Here is a 20,069-nt window from a genome sequence, read left to right as displayed (position 1 = left end):
AATGTTAGGTGAATATCAATAAAATACCACAATCATTTGTAACCTGATCTTTTTAATGTCAATTTATTTTCACTCAAAAGCTCCCTCTTTCTCTTACTCTACACTGGTTTGCAAAATAGAATTTGACCTTCTCCACATTTTTCCAGTGCCCTATGATGCTTTGCATGAATTATGTATTTAAACTGTTAACAATCAGCGAATTACTGCACTATGAATGCAATAATAAGCCATTTAAAAAACTGGGTATAATGAAGTGTCATTATTCTGTTCATTCATGACTTATTTACCAGGGCAGTGGAACAAATTTAACCATTGGCTGACAATTTAGTAAGTTTCTTGGGATATTTTAGGGATTGAAGTTAGATTACATAATTATACTAACTACTCGTATAAAATTACTTCGCTTTTATTCCAGCATTTCACTGTTAGGGACATCCCAAGCATGTCATTCATCACTTGTTATTCAAGAACAAGGGTGGAGAATCACTTCATGCTGTCAGCTGAGATTGGAAGGGCAAGGCACAGTGGCAACGAAACCTTTCATTCAGTCTTGAAAAGCTCAGTAGTGTCAGATTTTTCTTGCAACTTTCTGAGCAGATTTTCTTACCTTGACTCCGCTTTGAACTTAGAAAGGAAACGTTTGATTACATTTTAGTGCATTCCGTTTTTTTCACAGTCTTAGTGCTATGGCAGCAAGCGCAGGCGGTGGGTAACTTTAAGACGATTTAGCAGTAACATTATCACTGTGCTGCGGGGAAAATTTAATCAGTCCTATGACCTTTGTGAGTCCATCAGTCCTCAAAAACCTTGTGACTTTACCACATGTGGTAAAAATAAAATAATAATAAAAAAAGCTTTTAAACAGGTGTTCTGTGTGTATTATGTATGTGGTTGTGTGCCTTTGCTGAATTTGATTAACTGCATACTCTTTCTCTGAAACAATGGTTTAAACAAACTATTTTCATCTAAATTTGTAACAGCAACATTTGAAGATATAAAATGGGATGGGATATGTGAATTTAAGTGAATTCTCCTGGCTATACTAAAATGTAAACATCTTTGAAAATAACTAAATAAATGTATTTGATATATTTCACTGTATTTTTTATTTCTTTCATATAAATTGCATTCATTAACCTAAGAACAACGTTTTACATTTAACTTCAAATGTTTTGCTCTTGCTTTTTTAAATCACACATTCTCAGATTGATCCAGAAATTAAACTAAAAATGATCTGTTTTATAAAGTGTTCTAGTAAATTACCAAACGCAACAATTTTCTTCTTTCTAAAAACAAAACTCAGTGGGTTAACCCATTGAGTACAACAAGAGAGAGATTAATTATTTCTCTAACAAACAAAATACTAAATCTTTCCAAGTGCTCCCAAGAACTTGCTTTCCTGATTGGGAATCCCTGTCATGACGGATCCTTGATCAAGCTCCTAAGGCTTGTTCACAAAGCTGCTATTTGTGGTTTTAAACTAAAATAGCAATGCTACAAAAGAAGTAGGTTAATTCATCAGAGTCAAATATCTGTGAGCTTCGGCATTGTTGTTTTCGGTTCAGCAGACCTACAGTGAAGTCTCAAAACCAAAGGATGAAACTAAGATCTCACTAGTCAAAGTGAAATATAATACAGAAAACCTGAGAGACTTGTTTATCTCCAGCCTCACCCACCCTAATAGAATACGTAATGGTGTTTTGTGTTTAAAGTGTTGAGGGTGGATGAAATTCTGCTCCCTCTGTTTCCAATCATCCTCCATCTCTATATTAACATGTGTGTGTGTGTGTGTGTGTGTGTGTGTGTGTGTGTGTGTGTGTGTGTGTGTGTGTGTGTGTTTTGGTGGACAAACCTCCCTATTTAACTCCACAAGAACGTTGCTCTCGCAATTTTTCAGAAGAATGGTTTGATTGTATAGTCGATTTGTTCATGCCCTTGCAAAGCCTGCTTTTAATCCAGGGAAGTTTCTAGAGTGTTATAGTGAAACTAGTTATGTCATAGATGTGAAGTGCATAGATACTGTATGGCACACCTCAACGACACTCTATAGGAAAACAATAGAGTATCATAGCAAAAGCTTCAGTTTAAGTAAATGAGTCACCCTGGGCTGAATTACCTGGTATGTATTTTATGTGTGGAACACCATTCATAATATGTGTCCACTACCGGATCACAGAGAAACACAGTCAAAATAATAAGTGCATTATCTTCAGTAACTGCCGTGTATTGGAATACAAAGCCTGTGCTTAAATTACCGTATTTTCCGGACTATAAATCGCACTTTTTTCATAGTTTGGCTGGTGCTGCGACTTATAGTCGAGTGCGACTTATTTATCAAAATTAATTTGACATGAACCAAGAGAAATGAACTAAGAGAATTTAACCGAGAAAACATTACCGTCTCCAGCCGCGAGAGGGCGCTCTATGCTGCTCAGTGCTTCTGTAGTCTACACTGAAAACATAGAGTGCCCTCTCGCGGCTGTAGACAGCTGTAGACGGTAATGTTTTATCTTGGTTCTAAATAAATGCGACTTATAGTCCAGTGCGATTTATATATGTTTTTTTCCTCATCATGACCTATTTTTGGTCTGATGCGACTTATACTCAGGTGAAAAATACGGTAATACCAAAGTAGTGGTCTTAACATAATACTATTTTTGTTGTTAAAAATTGCTGGCAAAAAAAAAAAAAAAAAAACTGGTGGCAACATTACAACTAACAAATTTACAAAAAAAAAAACAATTTAATAAATAATGTGAAGCCAAAATGTATATATATCATAGCAAACTATCTGTTAATTTAATAATATGACCAAATTATTGTTATATATTAAACATATTAAAGTACATACATATATTAAAGTAGAAAAGTATTTTAATTTAAATTAAATTTTGATCAAATAAATGCAGCTTTTTTGTGCATAATAGTCTCCCTCCCCCCAAAAAAAATGTACAAAATCTTACTGACCCCAAACTTTTGAACAGCAGTGAACATATGTAGCATCTGTTTATCTCCAAATATAAAATGTCTACTTGAATAAATGCTCATAAATGTCACATCAATGTTACATCAATGACATGTTCCATGACTTATTTTTTCCTTGAAATGCAAAAGATGTTCTGGTCATTATCATACAATCTATTTAACTTGTGTCCAATGAGTTTCAAGCTTCAAAAATGACAAAAAAAAGCACCAAGAAAGTTGCGATGTATAGAAAAGAACAAGATGTCCCATTATTTACTAAAAACCTTCTCACGTCTCTCAAATATTATGTACTTTCGCTTTATTCAAATAAGGAGCATCAAAGTTGCTATGATGAAATAATGCCACACTTGGAAAATGGCAAGTATGGCATAATTTGGACTACTGTAATGGACTTTTTATGATGCTGTACAGAAAAAAATGTAAATTGCACAGTTTTGGAACAATATGAGGGTGGTGAATGATGACATTTCTGGGTGAAAGTCAAATATATACAAAAAAAATCACTCTCCAGTTGCTTCTGCTGTCAGCTTTAACTTCTCATCTCAATATCAAATCAGAATTTTGACACTTTTGTAGCAGAACTTCTCTCCATGTTTCTCTGAAGCGCTTTGTTCAGTGTGTTTAAAATGACGTCTTTGTTGTTCAGAATGTTGTAGGTGGTGAGGTTGGTCAGCTTCTGGAAGTCCTCAGGTTTGTATGTAAGATGGTGAGTGGCGAATGGACAGAACGCACTAGTGAAATCAATATCAAAATCTCCTTCCTTCATCTCTGCCTTACCCTCTCTCTTCACTCCTGCCACAAAAACACACACAATTAGTTCATAAAAATACATTTCGTAATCTATTCTCTACATGCAAAGGGAGAATCTCTATCTAAGATTCTTAAAGGTAAAGTTCAACCAAAAATGAAAATCATTTGCCATCATTCATCCACACATGTGTCATTCAAAATCTATATGACTTGCTTTCATCTGCAGATCACAGACGATGAAAGTGCCTCAGTGTTTTTTGTTCATACAATGAAGTCAATAGGGATCCCATTGACTATAATTGCATGGACAAAGCAGTTTGAATATTTTAAAATGATCTACTTTTTGGTGAGTAGATGATGCTAGCATTTGAATTTTGGGGTGAACTATCCCTTTAATAACACTCACCAGGAGACTTGAACTGCTTGAATGAGACATTAACCAGGGGGAAGTGAAGCACTATGGGAACATCTGGATTCTCTTTATCTTCAAACACATAAACTTCCCTAATCGGCTCAGACTCCAGCTTTTTGTAATCAATCTTTGGAAATGGAATCTTGCGATCAGCGCAGTACTCCTGAGTTTGCTTTATGACCTATAGACAAATACAGAAACAACACAATGTAATTTCATCCCACTCTCCTCATAATCTGCTTTGCCTCTGTGGTCTCCCTCACCTTGAACTGGTCTGTGTCCCAAGCGTAGTTCAGAGACAGAATGACGTCCGCATGTCTGTTAGAGCGTAACACAGGAGGGAATCCTGACTTCAGGACAAAAGCAGAGTCCACTAGGCCAAGTGTGGCGTCTGCTGGTGTCAGGGAGTTTGGGAAGGCGTCTGGATGTGTTTCTGCAGAATGTCCACTTTATAATTAATCATTTCCAAGTTTGATTAAACTGAATCAAAAGGGGAATAACACTAATTAGACTCTACTCGACAACATAAATGATGTTCTGACCTTTCCATGTGGTGAAGGCACAGTTCTCACTGTAGTTCCTGTGAAGATGGAAGCCTCTAAGGAAGTTGAACACTTGGCTGATAATGGGACGGCTGGTCAAAAAGCTGCTCAGCTTTTTTGCCAAACTAGTCATAGGGCTGACCCCAAGTGTGTCCAACGTTGATGGTTTGTCATCTTTGTCTACAGACAAGGGAGGATAAAAAAAATTTCATTGTTTGCATATAGATTAAACAAAGTCAAACATAAAACAGAATATTTGCCATCACAGAAATTGTAATCACAGCTGGTAATGTATTTACTCAGTCTGAGTAGTTTTTACACATTAAAAAAATGTGGTAGCACTTTAATACAGGGACCAAATCTCACTAGTTGCTTATTAACATGTCTATTATTAACATATTGGCTATTTATTAGTATTAATAAAACATATATTCTGCATGACTATATTCTACATCCTACCCAATATCTATACTGTACTTAACAACTACCTTACTAAATATTAATAAGCAGCCAATTAGGAGTTTAAATGTTAAAGGACAAACTTTAACTTGCTGATTAGTATCTTAGAGTTACTAATAATGTTTTTAGACTGATTGCATGTTTTATTTTTTTATTTAATTTCTACTGTCTTTGAAATATGGTTAAAGTGTAATGCCAAATGCATTGTTTGGATTAAGTTCAAATTTGGTACATTTAAATTATTTTAAATGTAATATCACATAGTTAAGTACTCTGCATGTGCTTGTTAGGCAACACATCAAAACAATTGTACTTATTTAAAGCATGACAAAAGAATACTAAAACATAATGATTTAAAATGTCAAATTTAATCTGAGATCATAACAAATTGCAGTGTACTTAAGTGTGTTAAGAAAATAAACAGTCCTCGCTTTAAGTACACGTAAGTGGTAACATATAGTTTTTTTTTTTTTATCTAAAGCAGACTGCTAGTTCATATGCATACTGCTTCTTCACAAGGGTACTTGTGATGAAAGGCAACCAAACTTTTGAGATCTGCATAGGGATAATTTGCTCAGGTGGTCTTACTCATTGCCCCTGCCTTCTTTTTACCTGTCTGATTCACTTCTTCCCCAACCTTGCTGGCCCAGGATGGAATCACTCCAGTGACAGTATTCCAAAGCTGAGTCAGACTCAGAGAGAAAACACTGCTCCATATCCCTGCAAACACAACACATTTTGAACTGCCAGTCATTATCTTTAACTTAAAATACATTCATCAACCATTATAATATTTACACTAGTTTACCCAATAGAGAGTAAATTCCAGGTTCGGGGAGTTTCTTGATCATGTGGCCCAGGTAATATTCACTCCCAAAATTCTGTGCAGGTATGAAGGCACCATATTTGGTAAATCCAACCTCATATGGGGTGAACTCACACCATTCTGAATGAGAAAAGAACAAAGAGATCCATGGACAACATATCTACAGTGAATACTTCTAGTTGCTCTTAATACAAATAATTGATCTGTTAAGGAATAAACATAATTAACTTATTAATAAAGATAATGGACCCTTATATTGTAGGATAGTGAGCATCAAGCATATTAAACCGGCCAAAGTAAATGAAATCCATTCTTACCAGTCTCTATGGTACATCCTTTCTTGCCATTCTTCATGTTGAGAGCAGTGTAGATGGGAAGAGGGTTCTGGCCCTGTGATAGTGCCATCTGCTGGTCAGATAGTGTACCCATTTCTTTCTGATGAAGAAAAGAAATTCTCAAGTTTCTGATGGAGAACTGTATTTGTTTTTATTTTTGCTTAAAAAGTATTTTGAAGTTGTGATATCAAGGGTGTTTAGTACCTTCCCTTGGATGAGGTATTCTATAGCAAGACCCCACATATCGACAAGAGATACTAAGTGTCCATCTTTCTCTCTCTCTTCCATCTTCTCTTTGTAGTGCAGTAGCTGCTCAATGGAAAATACACTAAACACGCTTTTTGAAATCTCCTTCTTTACAGACTCCAAAACCACATTTAGGTCATTGTTTGACCAGTTAGCATCACCATAAAGAGAAGCCATAGTCCTATGAGACAATGAAAGAAAGTTTGATGTTTAATGATCTCCAATAAGTTCTGGGTTTTGAAGCAAAACCAAATGAGAACCACTATTTTAGAGTTGAGCAGACCTGAAGTGCTACTTATACTCACCAGGTGGAGCCAGAAATCCCTGTGATGTAGCTGACTGTATCAAGAAGCTGGAGTTTCTGAAGAGCTCTTAGGCTTCCAAATGTGCCAGTCATTGCTCTGGTCCCGCCGCCAGAACACACAACAGCCACCAATGGGACCTGGACAGTCACATCAATCTTACTGATGCTTCTCAATAAATTAGAATTGAGGAAAAGTTCATTTATTTCAGTAATTCCACTCAAATTGTGAAACTCATTCATTAAATCAATTCAATGCACACAGACTGAAGTAGTCTTTGGTTCTATTGTTGTTATGATTTTGGCTCACATTTAACGATTCAGTTGAATGTGTTAATACTCAAGTTTGTGTTTGCTTTCTTGCCTTGCTTGGTTCAGGTGCAGAGCTGAGCTTCAAAGCTTTCTGAAGAGCTTGTGACACGACTTTGCGTCTCTTGACCAGAAAATTCTTTTCTTCCAGTGGAATATCAAAATCCAGACGCACATCCAACTTTTCATCAGAGCTTCAAAACACACACACACACAGGATTATTCTGAGAAAAATGAAAGGAATCAGACTGAAACCAGTTGAGGAAATGTTGGTGGTTTACAGTGCTTTGTCTCATTTGACTACAATTAATTACACAATTAAAATAATTCAGGTTCGGTTTATGGATTACATGCCAAAGCACTTTCTTTAAACTGTTAGAGATAAGCCATTCAAATTATTTACCGTCCCTCTGTGCTTAGTTGCAGATCCACTTCATCCTAAAAGAGTTGCAGTTATTTAGCTGTTCTTTTTGAAACATTGAAAAAAGACATGTCTTCCAATTGAGTTTACCAGTACCCACCTTTCCAATGGGCATGGAGAGTTTAATCTGTTGTTTGGCTGGTAATGGTTTAATAGGGACCGATGACAGTATGTCTGCAATCTTTGAATTTATCCCTTCCACTTCTTCCCCAGCCTGGACAAACTACAATCATGCAAACACATAAACAAGCATTATACACTCTCTGTTAGTGATATTGATAAACTGATTTGCTAAGAAATCACCAGTTTAATCAATGACACACTTTTGGTGGAATGAGACTAAACTCAGTCTCCAGGTCTCGGTTGATGTAGTAGCGAATGCTCTGTGTGTAGCTGAGGTTTTCCTCAGAGCCTGGGATCAAACAGTCTTCCTTATAAGCGCCTCGCAGTTTTAACATCATGTCCTTCGCCACTGAGGTAAACAGAGGAAAATTTCACATCATTTTGGCACTGTTCTTAATGCAGCACCTTAAAAATATTTATATAAAACCAAATACAAATTGTATTTGTGGAATAAAATTATCACTTAAATTCAACTCAAGCTTTCAGTGGCTATTATACAGACTCTAATATATTTAAATATCTGATTGAGGTTTGTTAAAAAGTATAGATGTATGGATCTAAACCCAGAAATAACCCTGTGTTCTTCTATTCACCTTTAGTCCTTAGACGTTTTTCCACCTTCACATCCAGTGCACAGAATGGACCTGCCTAAAAATGAACAGAAAAATTGAGAGTGCTACTTATTTCCAAAGTGATTTATGGAAACCTGAACTTGCTCCTTATGTGCTGCTGAAGTATGTGTAAAATATTCTCACCATCAGCACTCCATTAGAGAAGTATGGTTCAGGCTTCTCAGAGCTTGAAAAAGAAAACGAATAGATAAGATTCGTTCAGATACAGATTCGTTCAGACTGATTTAACTGAGAAGATTTTTTTTAATAAAGAGGTACAATTACTGCATGGTTAATTACACCACTAATATTGTTTTTGATTGTTAAATTCTCATTTTACCTCACAGTCATCTCAAACTCCACCCACAGCTCACTCTTTTTCTGGAGAAAAAAAAAGTGTATTACATTTGTAATTCTTTCTTTCATACATCGATTTAAAGTAATGGACATAGAAACATGTCCACTTCAAAGACTCTGTAAAAATCTAATAAAATGATAGTTTCATCATCAAATAATATACCTCATCTGTAATGAAGCATTTTGCTTGCTTTTGGCCAGGCGTGAGGTTATCGATGTCGAATAGGATGGTGGAGAAGTAGTCATCTTTCGTTAACTTGTCAGCATCAAATATGTGGAATTCCAGAATGTTCTGATCACACGAGAACAAAATGGCAAATTTATTTTAGCTCAAAAGCTCCCTCTTTCTCTTGCTCTACATTAGAGGATTAAAACGTAATGACAAAATTCTGCTTTGCAAACCTATCATATCACATGTATCACAACCAAGCATTTTTACTCAAGTTCAAACAGTATTAATTACTTTAGAAAAGCAAAACAACTAAATAAAATCATTCTAGAATTCTGGTTTATACACGGCAGCAGTTCTGATAAAGCCATGGGGGGAATATTTTGGGGATTTATATGAGGTAATTTCTTATTATTATTTTATACAGAATTAGTTTGCGGTTATACAGTAGCAGCATTTGACTGTTACTGACATCAGCATGTCATTCATCACTTTTTTTCCGAGAACAATGTGGGTGGAGAATCACTTCATGCTGTCAGCTGAGATTGAAAGGGCAAGGCACAGTCACAATAAAATGTTTTAGTTAAGAAAACCCTAAGTAATATACACAAGCACATTTTTTTCCCACTAAAAGAGTTTTCTTGCAAGTGTCCAAAGCTGATTTGCTCACCTTGACTCCACTGTGAACTCTGAAATGAAACGTTTCATTCCAATTTGGTGCATTACTGTTTTTCACAGTCCTGGTGCGATGGCAGCAAGCGCAGGCCGTGGGTAACTTTAAGACGACGTAGCAGTCACATTTAGAGACTGGAGAGAGAGCAAAGTTTGAGCTACACTAAGCACTTGATAGATGAAGTCTGTAGTATGCAGTAAATCAAAGTCAGAAAAGGCAAACAAACACATAATACACCCAGAACACGTTGATTTAAAGGATTTTTCATCAATATTTCATGACAAGTTGCAATGTTTTTGAGGGCTGATGGACTCACAAAGGTCATAAGACCGACTGAATTTTCCCCGCAGCACAGTGACACTGAGGTTCCAGTATGGCATGAACTCTTTCTGTGAAACACAATGAAATGATGTAGCAATATTTTCATCTGAATTTGTAAATGCGACGTATACTTTATGTAAGCTTATATGGAATATGGGAATTAATTTCACTCATTTGAAGTGAACTCTTCAGGCAGCATGTATTACAATATACTATCACTGAAAAGAAAATATAGTGTATAAACAATTTTTTTTTTTAATTGCTGGTTTATTTCAAAAATAAATATTAAGAAGACATTCAATTAAAAGTGAAGTTTGAAGGAAGAAAAATAATGAAATATATAAAATATACATTTCAGTCAGTGTATTGTTTTCATAAACATGTATTCATGTTTTCATTAAAATTTAGCAGTTTTGTAATACTATTGTTTTTATTACATTTGAACATAAAAATCACGTTTTTTAAATGATTAGAAAAACAAGCTATTTAGTCTTCTTCAGAAAAAGGGTTTGAGTTTTGCTTGAAATTTGACATACCTTCAGCATTGTTGTCTTCTCCTCAGCAGGCCTACAGTGAAGTCTCAAATCAAAAGATGAAATCTCTCTAGTCTCACAACTGAAATATAACCCAGAAAACCTGGGAGACTTGTCTATCTCCAACCCTTCGCACCCTGATGAAATATTTGATAGTGTTTGTTTTATTGTTTATAGTGTTGAGGTTGGGATCAAAAAACCTCCTCCCTGTTTGCAATCATCCTCCACCTTTAAGATATAGTGAAAAGATGAGTTATTAATGGCTAAATGCCCACATTGCATACGTTGTCTGGTGTGGACTGTCTTTGATTATAAAAACAACAGTGACACATCCAGGCTCATAAGACTTAAAAAAAGAAAAAAGATTTCAGTTCTATTACAAGGAATGTTTATGGAAACCCTCCCATGCCCATGAATACCCGCCTAGCCTTCTTTCATTCAAATGCTATGTAGTCATAACACTCCTTCTGATTCAAGGTGTAATCTGAGAAAATTTAGCTATTATTAACATTGATGTTGTATTGTTTGTTGTTATTTTTGCAGATTATGTACAGTATAAAATGCTTCCATAATGTGGAAAAGGTTCTAAAATAGCATTCTGATTATCTAATAATCTGCTAATTCTAGAATAAGGCCCTATCATTCAACTCTATAAGAATGCTCTTTTTCTGAATCTATAATAACTGTTCCTTTTACTGGCCATTGATGTTTTCAGAAGTGTGGTGTGTTTGTATAGCTGACATTTGCTCATACCTTGCAAAGCCTGCTTTGAATCCAGGGAAGACTTTAGGATCCTAGTGTTATAGTGAAACTATTTAGTGACGTCGCGTGCAGTGCATAATTATGTCACACCCCAACGATACTCTACATTGAAACAAAAGAGAATTTCAGGAAGAAAAAAAAACTATTTTTTCTAAGTAAATGAGTCATATTAAACACAAGAACCTGCCACATATATTATATGTGGGACACCACTCATAACATGTCTCTACTACTAATATTGTTAAAATACTGTTGTCATGAGTGTTTCTATAAACAGAAAAAGAAAAGAGTCATTTTGCACACCGTTGACATCAGCTTGGCTGGCAAGTCTTTGGCCAGAGGGCTAATGTCTAATATCTAGTGATGTCAGTAAAATAAAATAGTTTTAATTAATGAATTAATTTTAACTGTGTTGCAAGATAAGTGGTCTTTGTTCATTAAACCGTTTCTGTTGAAAAGAATGAAAACAGTGCAAAAGTTTCAACAACCGATTGATAAAGTTTATTGGATGTTTTAGAACACTTTGTATTGAATTACTGATGAAGAAAATAGAGTTGTAATGATAGAAATGACTGTGACAAGTTAAATGTACAGAAACAAAGATGCTAATTCCTTATCCACTTCTTAAAAATAAATTATGTGAAGCTAATGTTGAATAGTATATAATCACACACAAAAAATTAATTTAATAGTATTCTTGACAACTTTAATTTCATTAAATAGGTAATTTCAATTTTTCCTTTCTTTTCCTTCTTCGTTGCATGGAGGAGCAACAGTAATGTACATTTTGTGGACCACCAAAACACCAAAAAACACCAAAATTACACCAAATACCCAAAATAATGTTATTTTTAGCAACGACATATGACCACATTAAGGATGCAGGTTTTCTTCACAGTAAGTGTGCTGCAGATGACTGTGCTTCAGTCTTTCATATTTTTTTTAATCCTGTTTTAGGTGTAGACACTGAACTGTTCTTTCCTACAGCTGCCGTCTCCTTTTTGCCTTGACTATCATCACCTGATTGCCTTTCTCTTTTTCGGTTTAATGCTTTGTTTAGGGCATTCAAAATGACATCTTTGTTGTTTTGGATGTTGTAGGAAGTGAGGTTGATGAGACTCTGGAAGTCCTCTGGTGTGTAAGTCAATTTGCGGGTGAGATATGGGGAGGTGCTACTGTTAAATTCAACATCAACTGCTCCCTCCTTCCGCTCCTTCTCACCCTCCCTCTTCACTCCTAAACCCCAGACATACACAATCTTACATGAGCATTGTTACAATGATGTGCATTCTTGGATATGTGAGCTGATGTACCAAACAATAGAAATATCCAATCACAATATACTGCAATTAAACAGTTAAAAGTGCTGTATTGTTATGAACTTTGAGGAATATAAATACAGTCCTGCCTGAGAAGCAATGAAATTCCTATTAGGAATATGGCAGATGGGATGTAAAGAGTGATGGTAGTGCTTACCAGGAGCTTTGAACTGCTTGAATGAGACATTGACCAAGGGAAAGTGAAGCACTATGGGAGCTTCCGGATTGTCTTTATCCTCAAACACGTAAACTTCCTTCAGTGGCTCTGACTCCACCTTTTTGAAATCGATCTTTGGAAATGGAATCTTCCGATCAGCACAGTATTCCTGGGATTGCTTTATGACCTATTGGACACAAACATAAATCTTTTTTTTTATTTTAAGTTCCTGATATTTGCACTTCAATCAAAACTCATAGAATCTTCCAGGTCCTCACCTTAAACTGATCTGGTTCCCAAGAGTAATTTAGAGACAGAATAACATCCACATGTCTATGAGAGTGAACCAAAGGAGGAAATCCTGAATTTAAGGCAAATCCAGCATCTACTAAACTTATCACAGGATCAGCTGGAGTCATGGTGTTAGGAAAGGCATCTGGGTGTGCTTCTGTAGACAGAGCATACATATTATGACAGACATCACCAAATTACATCTACCTGCAAGGAATAACACTAATATAATATATAGTGCATGTGAAGAATAAATATAACAAACACAGAATGCACACTCAGAGCTCTAGACCTTTCCATGCGATGAAGCTTGAGTTCTCGTTGTATCTGCAGTGCATGTTGAAGCCTCTCAGGAAGTTGTACATCTGGCTGACAATGGGGCGGCTGGTCATGAAGCCACACAGCATTTTAGCTAAGTCAGTCACAGGGCTGATCAGATATGTGCCAAGTGCTGATGGTTTACTATCAGTCTCTTTACAGAAGTAGACAAGAAAACAGTTGCATCATGTCACTGTATAATAATTAAACACACAATGTAACTACCATTCAAAAGGGTTGTTAAGATTATTATTATTATTTTTTTAGAAGTCTGATGATAATGTAATGCATTTATTTGATCAAAACTACAATAAAACAGTAATATGTGAAATGCTGTCACAATTTAATCTTTAACATTGTAAACACAAATGTAAATATAATTTATTCCCATGAAGGCTAAACTGAATTTTCAGCAGCCATTATTCCAGTGTTCAGTGTCACATGATCCTTCAGAAATTATTCTAATATGCCGACTTTCTGCTCAAGAAAGAAATCTTAGAATTATCATGAAACTGTTAAGTTAGGAGTTGAAATGCATCACAAACTCTCACCTGTGTTACTCACTTCTTCTCCACCATAAGGTATCCAGGAAGGATTGACTCCTGTGGCAAGATTCCAGATTTCCGTCAGATTTATAGAGAAAATGCTGCTCCACATTCCTTTAAAACCACACACAGTGTTTGCACTTATTAATTCTGACTTATTACAGTTTACATAATTTGCTTACAGCATAGGATCATGTTCAAATAGAGATGTAGACTCCCCCTATTGGTCATAGAAAGCAACACACTTTTTTAGATTCGAGGTGCAAAATGCCACTTTCTCCTTCTCTTTTTTACGGCCTTCAGTTTTTCTTTTGTTTCATGTTTTCATTATGTGCATAAACGCACATGCACTCAAACTCACCTACAAGAAAGGACAATCCCGTTTCAGGGAGTTTCTTGACCATGTGACCGAGGTAATATTCACTCCCGAAATTCTGTGCAGGTACAAAGGCACCGTATTTGGGAAATCCAACCTCATATGGAGTGAATTCACACCATTCTAAACAGGAAACAGAAATAAACATAGGATTATTGATCTGTTATAAGCTCTTTTGTTCGCAAAACATCAAGCTACAAGCTACCTTACTTAAGCATACAGTGAACCTAATCTAAAAATGTTCTGTTTCTGGTTTCTGGTCCTAATCTAAAAAAAGTTGCTGCATAGTCTCTTACAGTTATTAATACTGTACATCACTTCACAGGAAACTGATACTGAAATTAATCCAACAGTCATTGCACATCACTTCAGCACTTGAAGAAGTTTTATTAATATAAAGGCAGATTTGTACTTGACTGGTCACAATTATAAAGTGCACAAGGTGCAACAGCTACAATGTAACATTAATATAACCAAATTACATTTATTTTCATTTTATACAACACAACAGGCATTTATGACTTTTGAATCCTTTTAAATGACATTTTATATTAATTACATGTCAAATAAAACCTGGATGCCTTATATATACTCTACAAGTATAATACAAACACTTGGTATGGTATCTTATATTAGCCTATATTACAGAATTATACTATCATACCTCAAGCTACCATACTTAATATGCACGCCTTAACTAAATGACATTGCAGATTGTTCCAAATGAATGCATTTAATCAAATGCCATGAACTTCAATACAAAACAAACCTTTGACTATATAAGAAAGTCTGGTTTACTTATTAGACAGTATGAGTTTATAATATATAAACTGTCTGACAGATAGGTAAACCAACAGATATGTAAAAACCACATTTTGATTATATGAACACTATTCAAACAATTGCAAAGCAGTTTGTATGTAAATAATATGTAAGCATTTTATAATATTAATTTAGTATATTATTAAGTGAACTACTGTTACTCTTAAAACAAAGCAGAACATACATCGACGCCCAATGACATCATACCACCTTGACTCAAATAACGTGTGAGACCAGTACAGCAGGCAGTATCTATCCTATACAAATTATGCTCTTTACAGAAAGCGCACCTAAGCACAATTGTGTTCTTTGTTTGACAGTTAATACTGCGCTATTATGAACTTACCACCCATGTGTTGTTTATATACATTGTTTATATGTGAATATGATTCAGATTCATGTCTTAGTCTGAAACAAGAAGCTGAAAGGCACTTACATTTTTATTAGTACATACCTGCATCTGTTATACTTTCTGTTTTGGCTTGCTTTAGGTTAACTGCTGTGAATATGGGGAGAGGGTTCTGGCCTTCAGACACTGTCTTCTGCATTCCAGATAGTGTACCCATGGGCTTCTGTAAATGGAAAGTGTATTATATTGTGTACCAAATTTTAACAGACAGTCAAAACTGACAGCAAACACAATTTGTGCTATTTTTTATTTTTTTTTACCTTCCCTTGGAAAAGATACTCTAAAGCTAGACCCCACATGTCGATGAGAGACACAAGGTGTCCTTCCTTCTCTCGCTCTTCCATCCTCTGTTTGTATTCCTTTAGCTGCTCTGAGGAAAACATACTGTGCACCTTTTTAGAGAGCTCCTTCTTTATAGACTCCATAGACTTGTCAAAGCCACCCTTTGACCAGTTAGGGTCTCCATAAATAGAGCCTAGGGCCCTGAAATATGAAAATTAAACAAAAAATACAGTCTGACCGGCTGACGTACAGGAAAAATGCTACACATGGTTTTTATCAGTCTGTCTAGAAACAAAGTCATGTTTAAAAATACACTAAGACTCTTTATTCTCACCAAGTGGCGCCTGAAACCCCTGTGATGTAGCTGACTGCATCAAGAAGCTGGATCTTCTGCAGACCCTGAAGGCTACCGTATGTGCTTGTTAATGCTCTGCTCCCACCACCGGAACACACCACAGCCACCACTGGGACCTGACGAGTCACATCAAACACAGAATTACATTTTAGTCTATTTGTTGTTGGGTATTTGTATTCTATACAACATTAGACTCAGATTTGACTGCATATTGTACAGCAGGAAAACATCCCTCAGTTCTTTGCTGAGTATGTGGGTGATTTGTGCTTGTGTCTGAAGTACCTTGCTGGGCTCAGGTGCAGAGCTGAGCTTCAGGGCTTTCTGTAGGGCCTGTGACACAACCTTTTTTCTCTTCACCAGAAAATTCTTTTCTTCCACTGGGATATCAAAATCCAGACGCACATCCAACTCTTCATCAGAGCTTCAGAACACACAAAACCGTTTTTAATTCTGAGGTTAGGGTGGATTTGAAATGAAAGCTGATAAATAGTATTGTAATTAACAATATTTCATTTAATACATTCAAAATACAATTTACTATTAAACTACTACTGAAGATTGATGTGAAAAAATTCACGATTTGTTACCGATCATCTCTTTTCAGTTGCAGATCAACCTTATTCTTTGAAAAAAAAGAAAAGTCTTTCTTTTAAAATGCACAAAATATGAGTATAAATACACGATTGTTTAATATATTAAATATGAGAAAAGATGGTGAGAAATTGATAGTACTTAGTTACTCTATAATGTGTTAATATATTAATCAGTAAAACATTCTTGGAGCGTCACTTTCAGATTAGTGGTGTCAAACGATTAATTGCATCCAAAATAAAAGTTTTTGTTTATCTAATATATGTCTTGTGTACTCTGTATATTTATTATGTACTGTATATAGAGTATAAAAACACACACACGCATAGAGTATTTATTTTCTAAATGTTTACCTGTATTTACACTTACATTTTTCTGAAATATATAAATGCATGTGTGTGAATTTATATATACATAATACATACAGTGTACACAGTACACAAACATATATAATGTACACAAAAGCTTTTATTTTGCATGCAATAAATCGCGATTGATCGTTTAGCAGCGCTAATTCAGATTTAATATATTAATGAATAAATAACTCACCTCTCCCAGAGGCCAAGAGACTGTCATCTGTTGTTTGGCTGGTAATGGTTTTAAAGGGATAGAAGTCAATCCAATGTCCACAGGGTCTGGAACAGCCGCATCCACTACTACTGTCCCAACCTGGAGAAAAGTATGTTCAAGCAAACATTTCAAGCAAAACTGTGTTTGTTTCATGTGCTTTATAAATCTACCAGCTATGATGTGAGACACAGTATACATACACACTGTTCCATAAGTAATACATTGTACAGTATGTGGGAGATTTTACAGCAATTTGCAATAAAATTGGAAAGCTAGTTGTCATGGATGACCTACATTTTCTGAGCTGAGAACAGTATCTGAGGTCAGAAAAAGTTCAGTTTCCAGGTCTCGGTTAATGAAGTAACGTAACGTTTTCAGCAAGCTGGAGCTCTCCTCAGAATTTGAGATCACGAAATCCTCTTTGTATGCCCCTTTCAGTTTTAACACCATGTTCTGCGTTGCTGGAAAACACAGGGAGTAAGCCAAAAAACACCTAAATCTAGGATTACATGTGTTTTCAAAATTAATTTATAGAACAGAGCATTTTCATTTTCTTTTACAGTTATTTCTGAATACCACTGAATTCTCAGCAGCTGTCTAATATCTAAGCATTTGCATGGGAAATGTGGATGAAAATGTCTTTATTTACCTTCAGTCTTCTTTAGAAGCTTGTCTATCTCCACATTCAGCTCACAAAAAGGACCTGCCTGTTTAAAAGCAAAGCATAACGCTCATCTGATAAAGGTTATCTTATATATTTTTGAGGGTTTAGTTAAGATTGTATGTAGCCTTTGTTAAAACTGTAGCTTTTTAGGAAGACACCTTCTTATACTGTACATCAGAAAATAATTTGTAATCATCTGTCTGCAACACATGACACAGATAAGAAAACTGTAGTAAAGCTTCGTACCACCAAAACTCCATTAGAGAAGCATGGCGTTGGTGGCTCAGAGCTGAAACACAAAACGGACACTTTCAGATTTATGTGTATAGACATGCATATTCAACTGGTATACACTTGTACCTATTTTTTTTTAAATAATCACAAGAACTGCTGAAGGCATACTCACTCACCTCGTAGTGATCTCAAACTCTACCCACAGTTCATCCTTGTTCTGAAAAAGAAAGTAGTCACAAATCAAATATCAAGGGTTCTGTCAACTAGGTGTTTACTTTATGTTAAAATGTCTGTTTAGTTATGAATTCTACATATAGCACTGACCTTGTCATTTATTCTAAAGCACTTGGTCTCCTTTTTCCCAGGTGTGAGGTTATTGATGTCAAATAGGATAGTGGCACACTGGTCATCTCTCATTAATGGATCCTCATCATAGATCAAGATTTCTAGAATGTTCTGTGTATAGAGAAGAGAAAAGTGCTGTTCATATGACACATCTTACTGGAGAGATAAATAACGGGGGTTAGAAATAGGATATAATAGAATTAAACATTCTAAGATCAGACAAAATCTTAGTGGTTTACCTTGATGTTACTGTGCACTCTGAAATTGAAAGTTTCATTCCATTCAGGATTATCGCTATTTGATATAGTCTTGGTGCGATTTGTACGGGTCGATGCCGTGGGTAAGTTCAGGATGACATAGCAGTCAGACGCAGACACTAAAAAGAAATTGAGGTGGTGTTGGAAAAGTTGCTAAGTTGGCTGACAGAATTACAGTAAGTGTTAATCTATTTGTTTGCATGTATACTCATGAATTGAGGTTATAAAACTTTAGGACAAAGGCTTTTGAAAGCCCAGAAACATCTTTAAAAATCTGTTACGTAAGCAAAGTATTATATCTATACTGATTTAGACTTTGAGATAAGAAAAAAGATTGCTACTACTATACAGTATAGTGCATGAGTAACTAGTAGCGCAAGTTCAAGTAACAACACACATTTGTAATAAAAACCACAAACTAGTTTAGACATGTTTGCTTTAAACTTTGTACACACTTTATTTTTTATTATTGCAATAATACTTTACTCTTTTGCTAAAAAGAAAAATGTACATTTGTAAATGGATATATTAGGCTGCTGTTAAGAGGACAAATCGTCTCACGGTAGTCATAGGACTGATGGATCTTCGCATGCAAAACTTTGACTGACAAATTCCAGTACGGCTTGACTTCTCTCTGTTAAAAGCAAACCAGACACAGAATAGGAAGTGGTTGAGAAATAATGAAAAATAATGTCATCTGTCTACAAAAGTGTATGTACAACACATGATCTATGATCACAAGATCTATACGGTTTACTGATATATATATAAAAAAAAATAAGTACTGTTTGTTACTATTAGTATCTCTTTGCAAAAATGTTTAATTACATTACAATCATATAAAGAAATACAGAGAGGAAATACTTGCTAACCTTAAGCATTGTTGAATGCTTGCGCTGAGATCAGGATCCAGCTGCCTGTGAACCTCACAGAAGAAACGCATGTGAACGCAAAAGCTGGTGCATGCGCAGTCTGAAAAGTTATTTTTCCTGCTTATCAAGAATACATTCCAAGAATACATACTGGTTTTCTTCGAAAGTCACAAGTCAATCTTCTCCTTCACAATGTCAGGTTTTCATAATAACGCATATTGTTAAGACATGCTAGAACAAGACAGAATGCTTTTACAGCGAACTGATATAAATCTATGTATGTAAAAGGAGAGCAAACATTCAACGTGATGGGGAATTCAAAATAAAATTCCTCTTTGATGACAGTTTTTTGCTTCTACAAAAATAGAAACATTATAAACTGTCATCTCTTTTACAATGATTCACCCAGTTTTATTTCTTAACTCAAGTGTTCAGGTTTTTTTTTTTCACCTCAGAGTGATGTCTGATGTTCTGCTTAAATGAAGTTGCATTATTTATTTCAGTCTACATTCACTTGCTAACTTGTT

General features: G+C 35.3%; 2 protein-coding genes across 2 annotated transcripts; both read right to left on the bottom strand.

The window, feature by feature from the left end:
* Positions 1-3,538: 3,538 nt before the first annotated feature.
* pla2g4f.2 (phospholipase A2, group IVF, tandem duplicate 2) lies at positions 3,539-10,385 on the bottom strand. Its single transcript, XM_026286777.1, has 20 exons — positions 10,377-10,385; positions 9,836-9,908; positions 9,517-9,653; positions 8,841-8,969; positions 8,661-8,701; positions 8,465-8,507; positions 8,303-8,357; positions 7,910-8,058; positions 7,687-7,809; positions 7,569-7,603; positions 7,221-7,359; positions 6,861-6,997; positions 6,514-6,736; positions 6,292-6,409; positions 5,957-6,094; positions 5,761-5,868; positions 4,690-4,863; positions 4,411-4,580; positions 4,142-4,328; positions 3,539-3,777 (listed from the first exon to the last, which is right to left on the bottom strand). Exons 1-20 carry the CDS (start codon positions 10,383-10,385, stop codon positions 3,539-3,541), a joined length of 2,427 nt encoding a protein of 808 aa, XP_026142562.1.
* A 1,228-nt stretch (positions 10,386-11,613) lies between these two features.
* On the bottom strand, positions 11,614-19,626 carry pla2g4f.1 (phospholipase A2, group IVF, tandem duplicate 1). Its single transcript, XM_026285728.1, has 20 exons — positions 19,543-19,626; positions 19,232-19,304; positions 18,653-18,789; positions 18,393-18,524; positions 18,245-18,285; positions 18,081-18,123; positions 17,820-17,877; positions 17,465-17,631; positions 17,150-17,269; positions 16,597-16,631; positions 16,292-16,430; positions 15,989-16,125; positions 15,633-15,855; positions 15,418-15,535; positions 14,127-14,264; positions 13,772-13,879; positions 13,195-13,374; positions 12,890-13,059; positions 12,612-12,798; positions 11,614-12,371 (listed from the first exon to the last, which is right to left on the bottom strand). The coding sequence occupies exons 1-20, from the start codon at positions 19,549-19,551 to the stop codon at positions 12,067-12,069; spliced, it is 2,520 nt and encodes an 839-aa protein (XP_026141513.1). The 5' UTR covers positions 19,552-19,626; the 3' UTR covers positions 11,614-12,066.
* Between the last annotated feature and the right edge of the window lie 443 nt (positions 19,627-20,069).

Source organism: Carassius auratus, chromosome 17 (genome assembly GCF_003368295.1).
Source record: "Carassius auratus strain Wakin chromosome 17, ASM336829v1, whole genome shotgun sequence".
In the NCBI taxonomy this organism is placed as follows: Eukaryota; Metazoa; Chordata; class Actinopteri; order Cypriniformes; family Cyprinidae; genus Carassius; species Carassius auratus.
Note: the sequence above shows the minus strand (reverse complement) of the source record. Positions and strands in the feature narration are given on the sequence as shown.

Excerpts from the sequence above, each read along its gene's own strand:
- pla2g4f.2 (XM_026286777.1), bottom strand. Across the intron at positions 9,654-9,835 it reads CAGTCGGTCTTATGACCTTT|TCTCTAAATGTGACTGCTAC; the intron begins GTGAGTCCATCA and ends CTCTCTCTCCAG. Across the intron at positions 8,358-8,464 it reads TCTCTAATGGAGTGCTGATG|GCAGGTCCATTCTGTGCACT; the intron begins GTGAGAATATTT and ends GTTCATTTTTAG.
- pla2g4f.1 (XM_026285728.1), bottom strand. Across the intron at positions 16,431-16,596 it reads CAACTGAAAAGAGATGATCG|CTCTGATGAAGAGTTGGATG; the intron begins GTAACAAATCGT and ends TGTGTTCTGAAG. Across the intron at positions 13,060-13,194 it reads AAGCTTCATCGCATGGAAAG|AAGCACACCCAGATGCCTTT; the intron begins GTCTAGAGCTCT and ends CTCTGTCTACAG.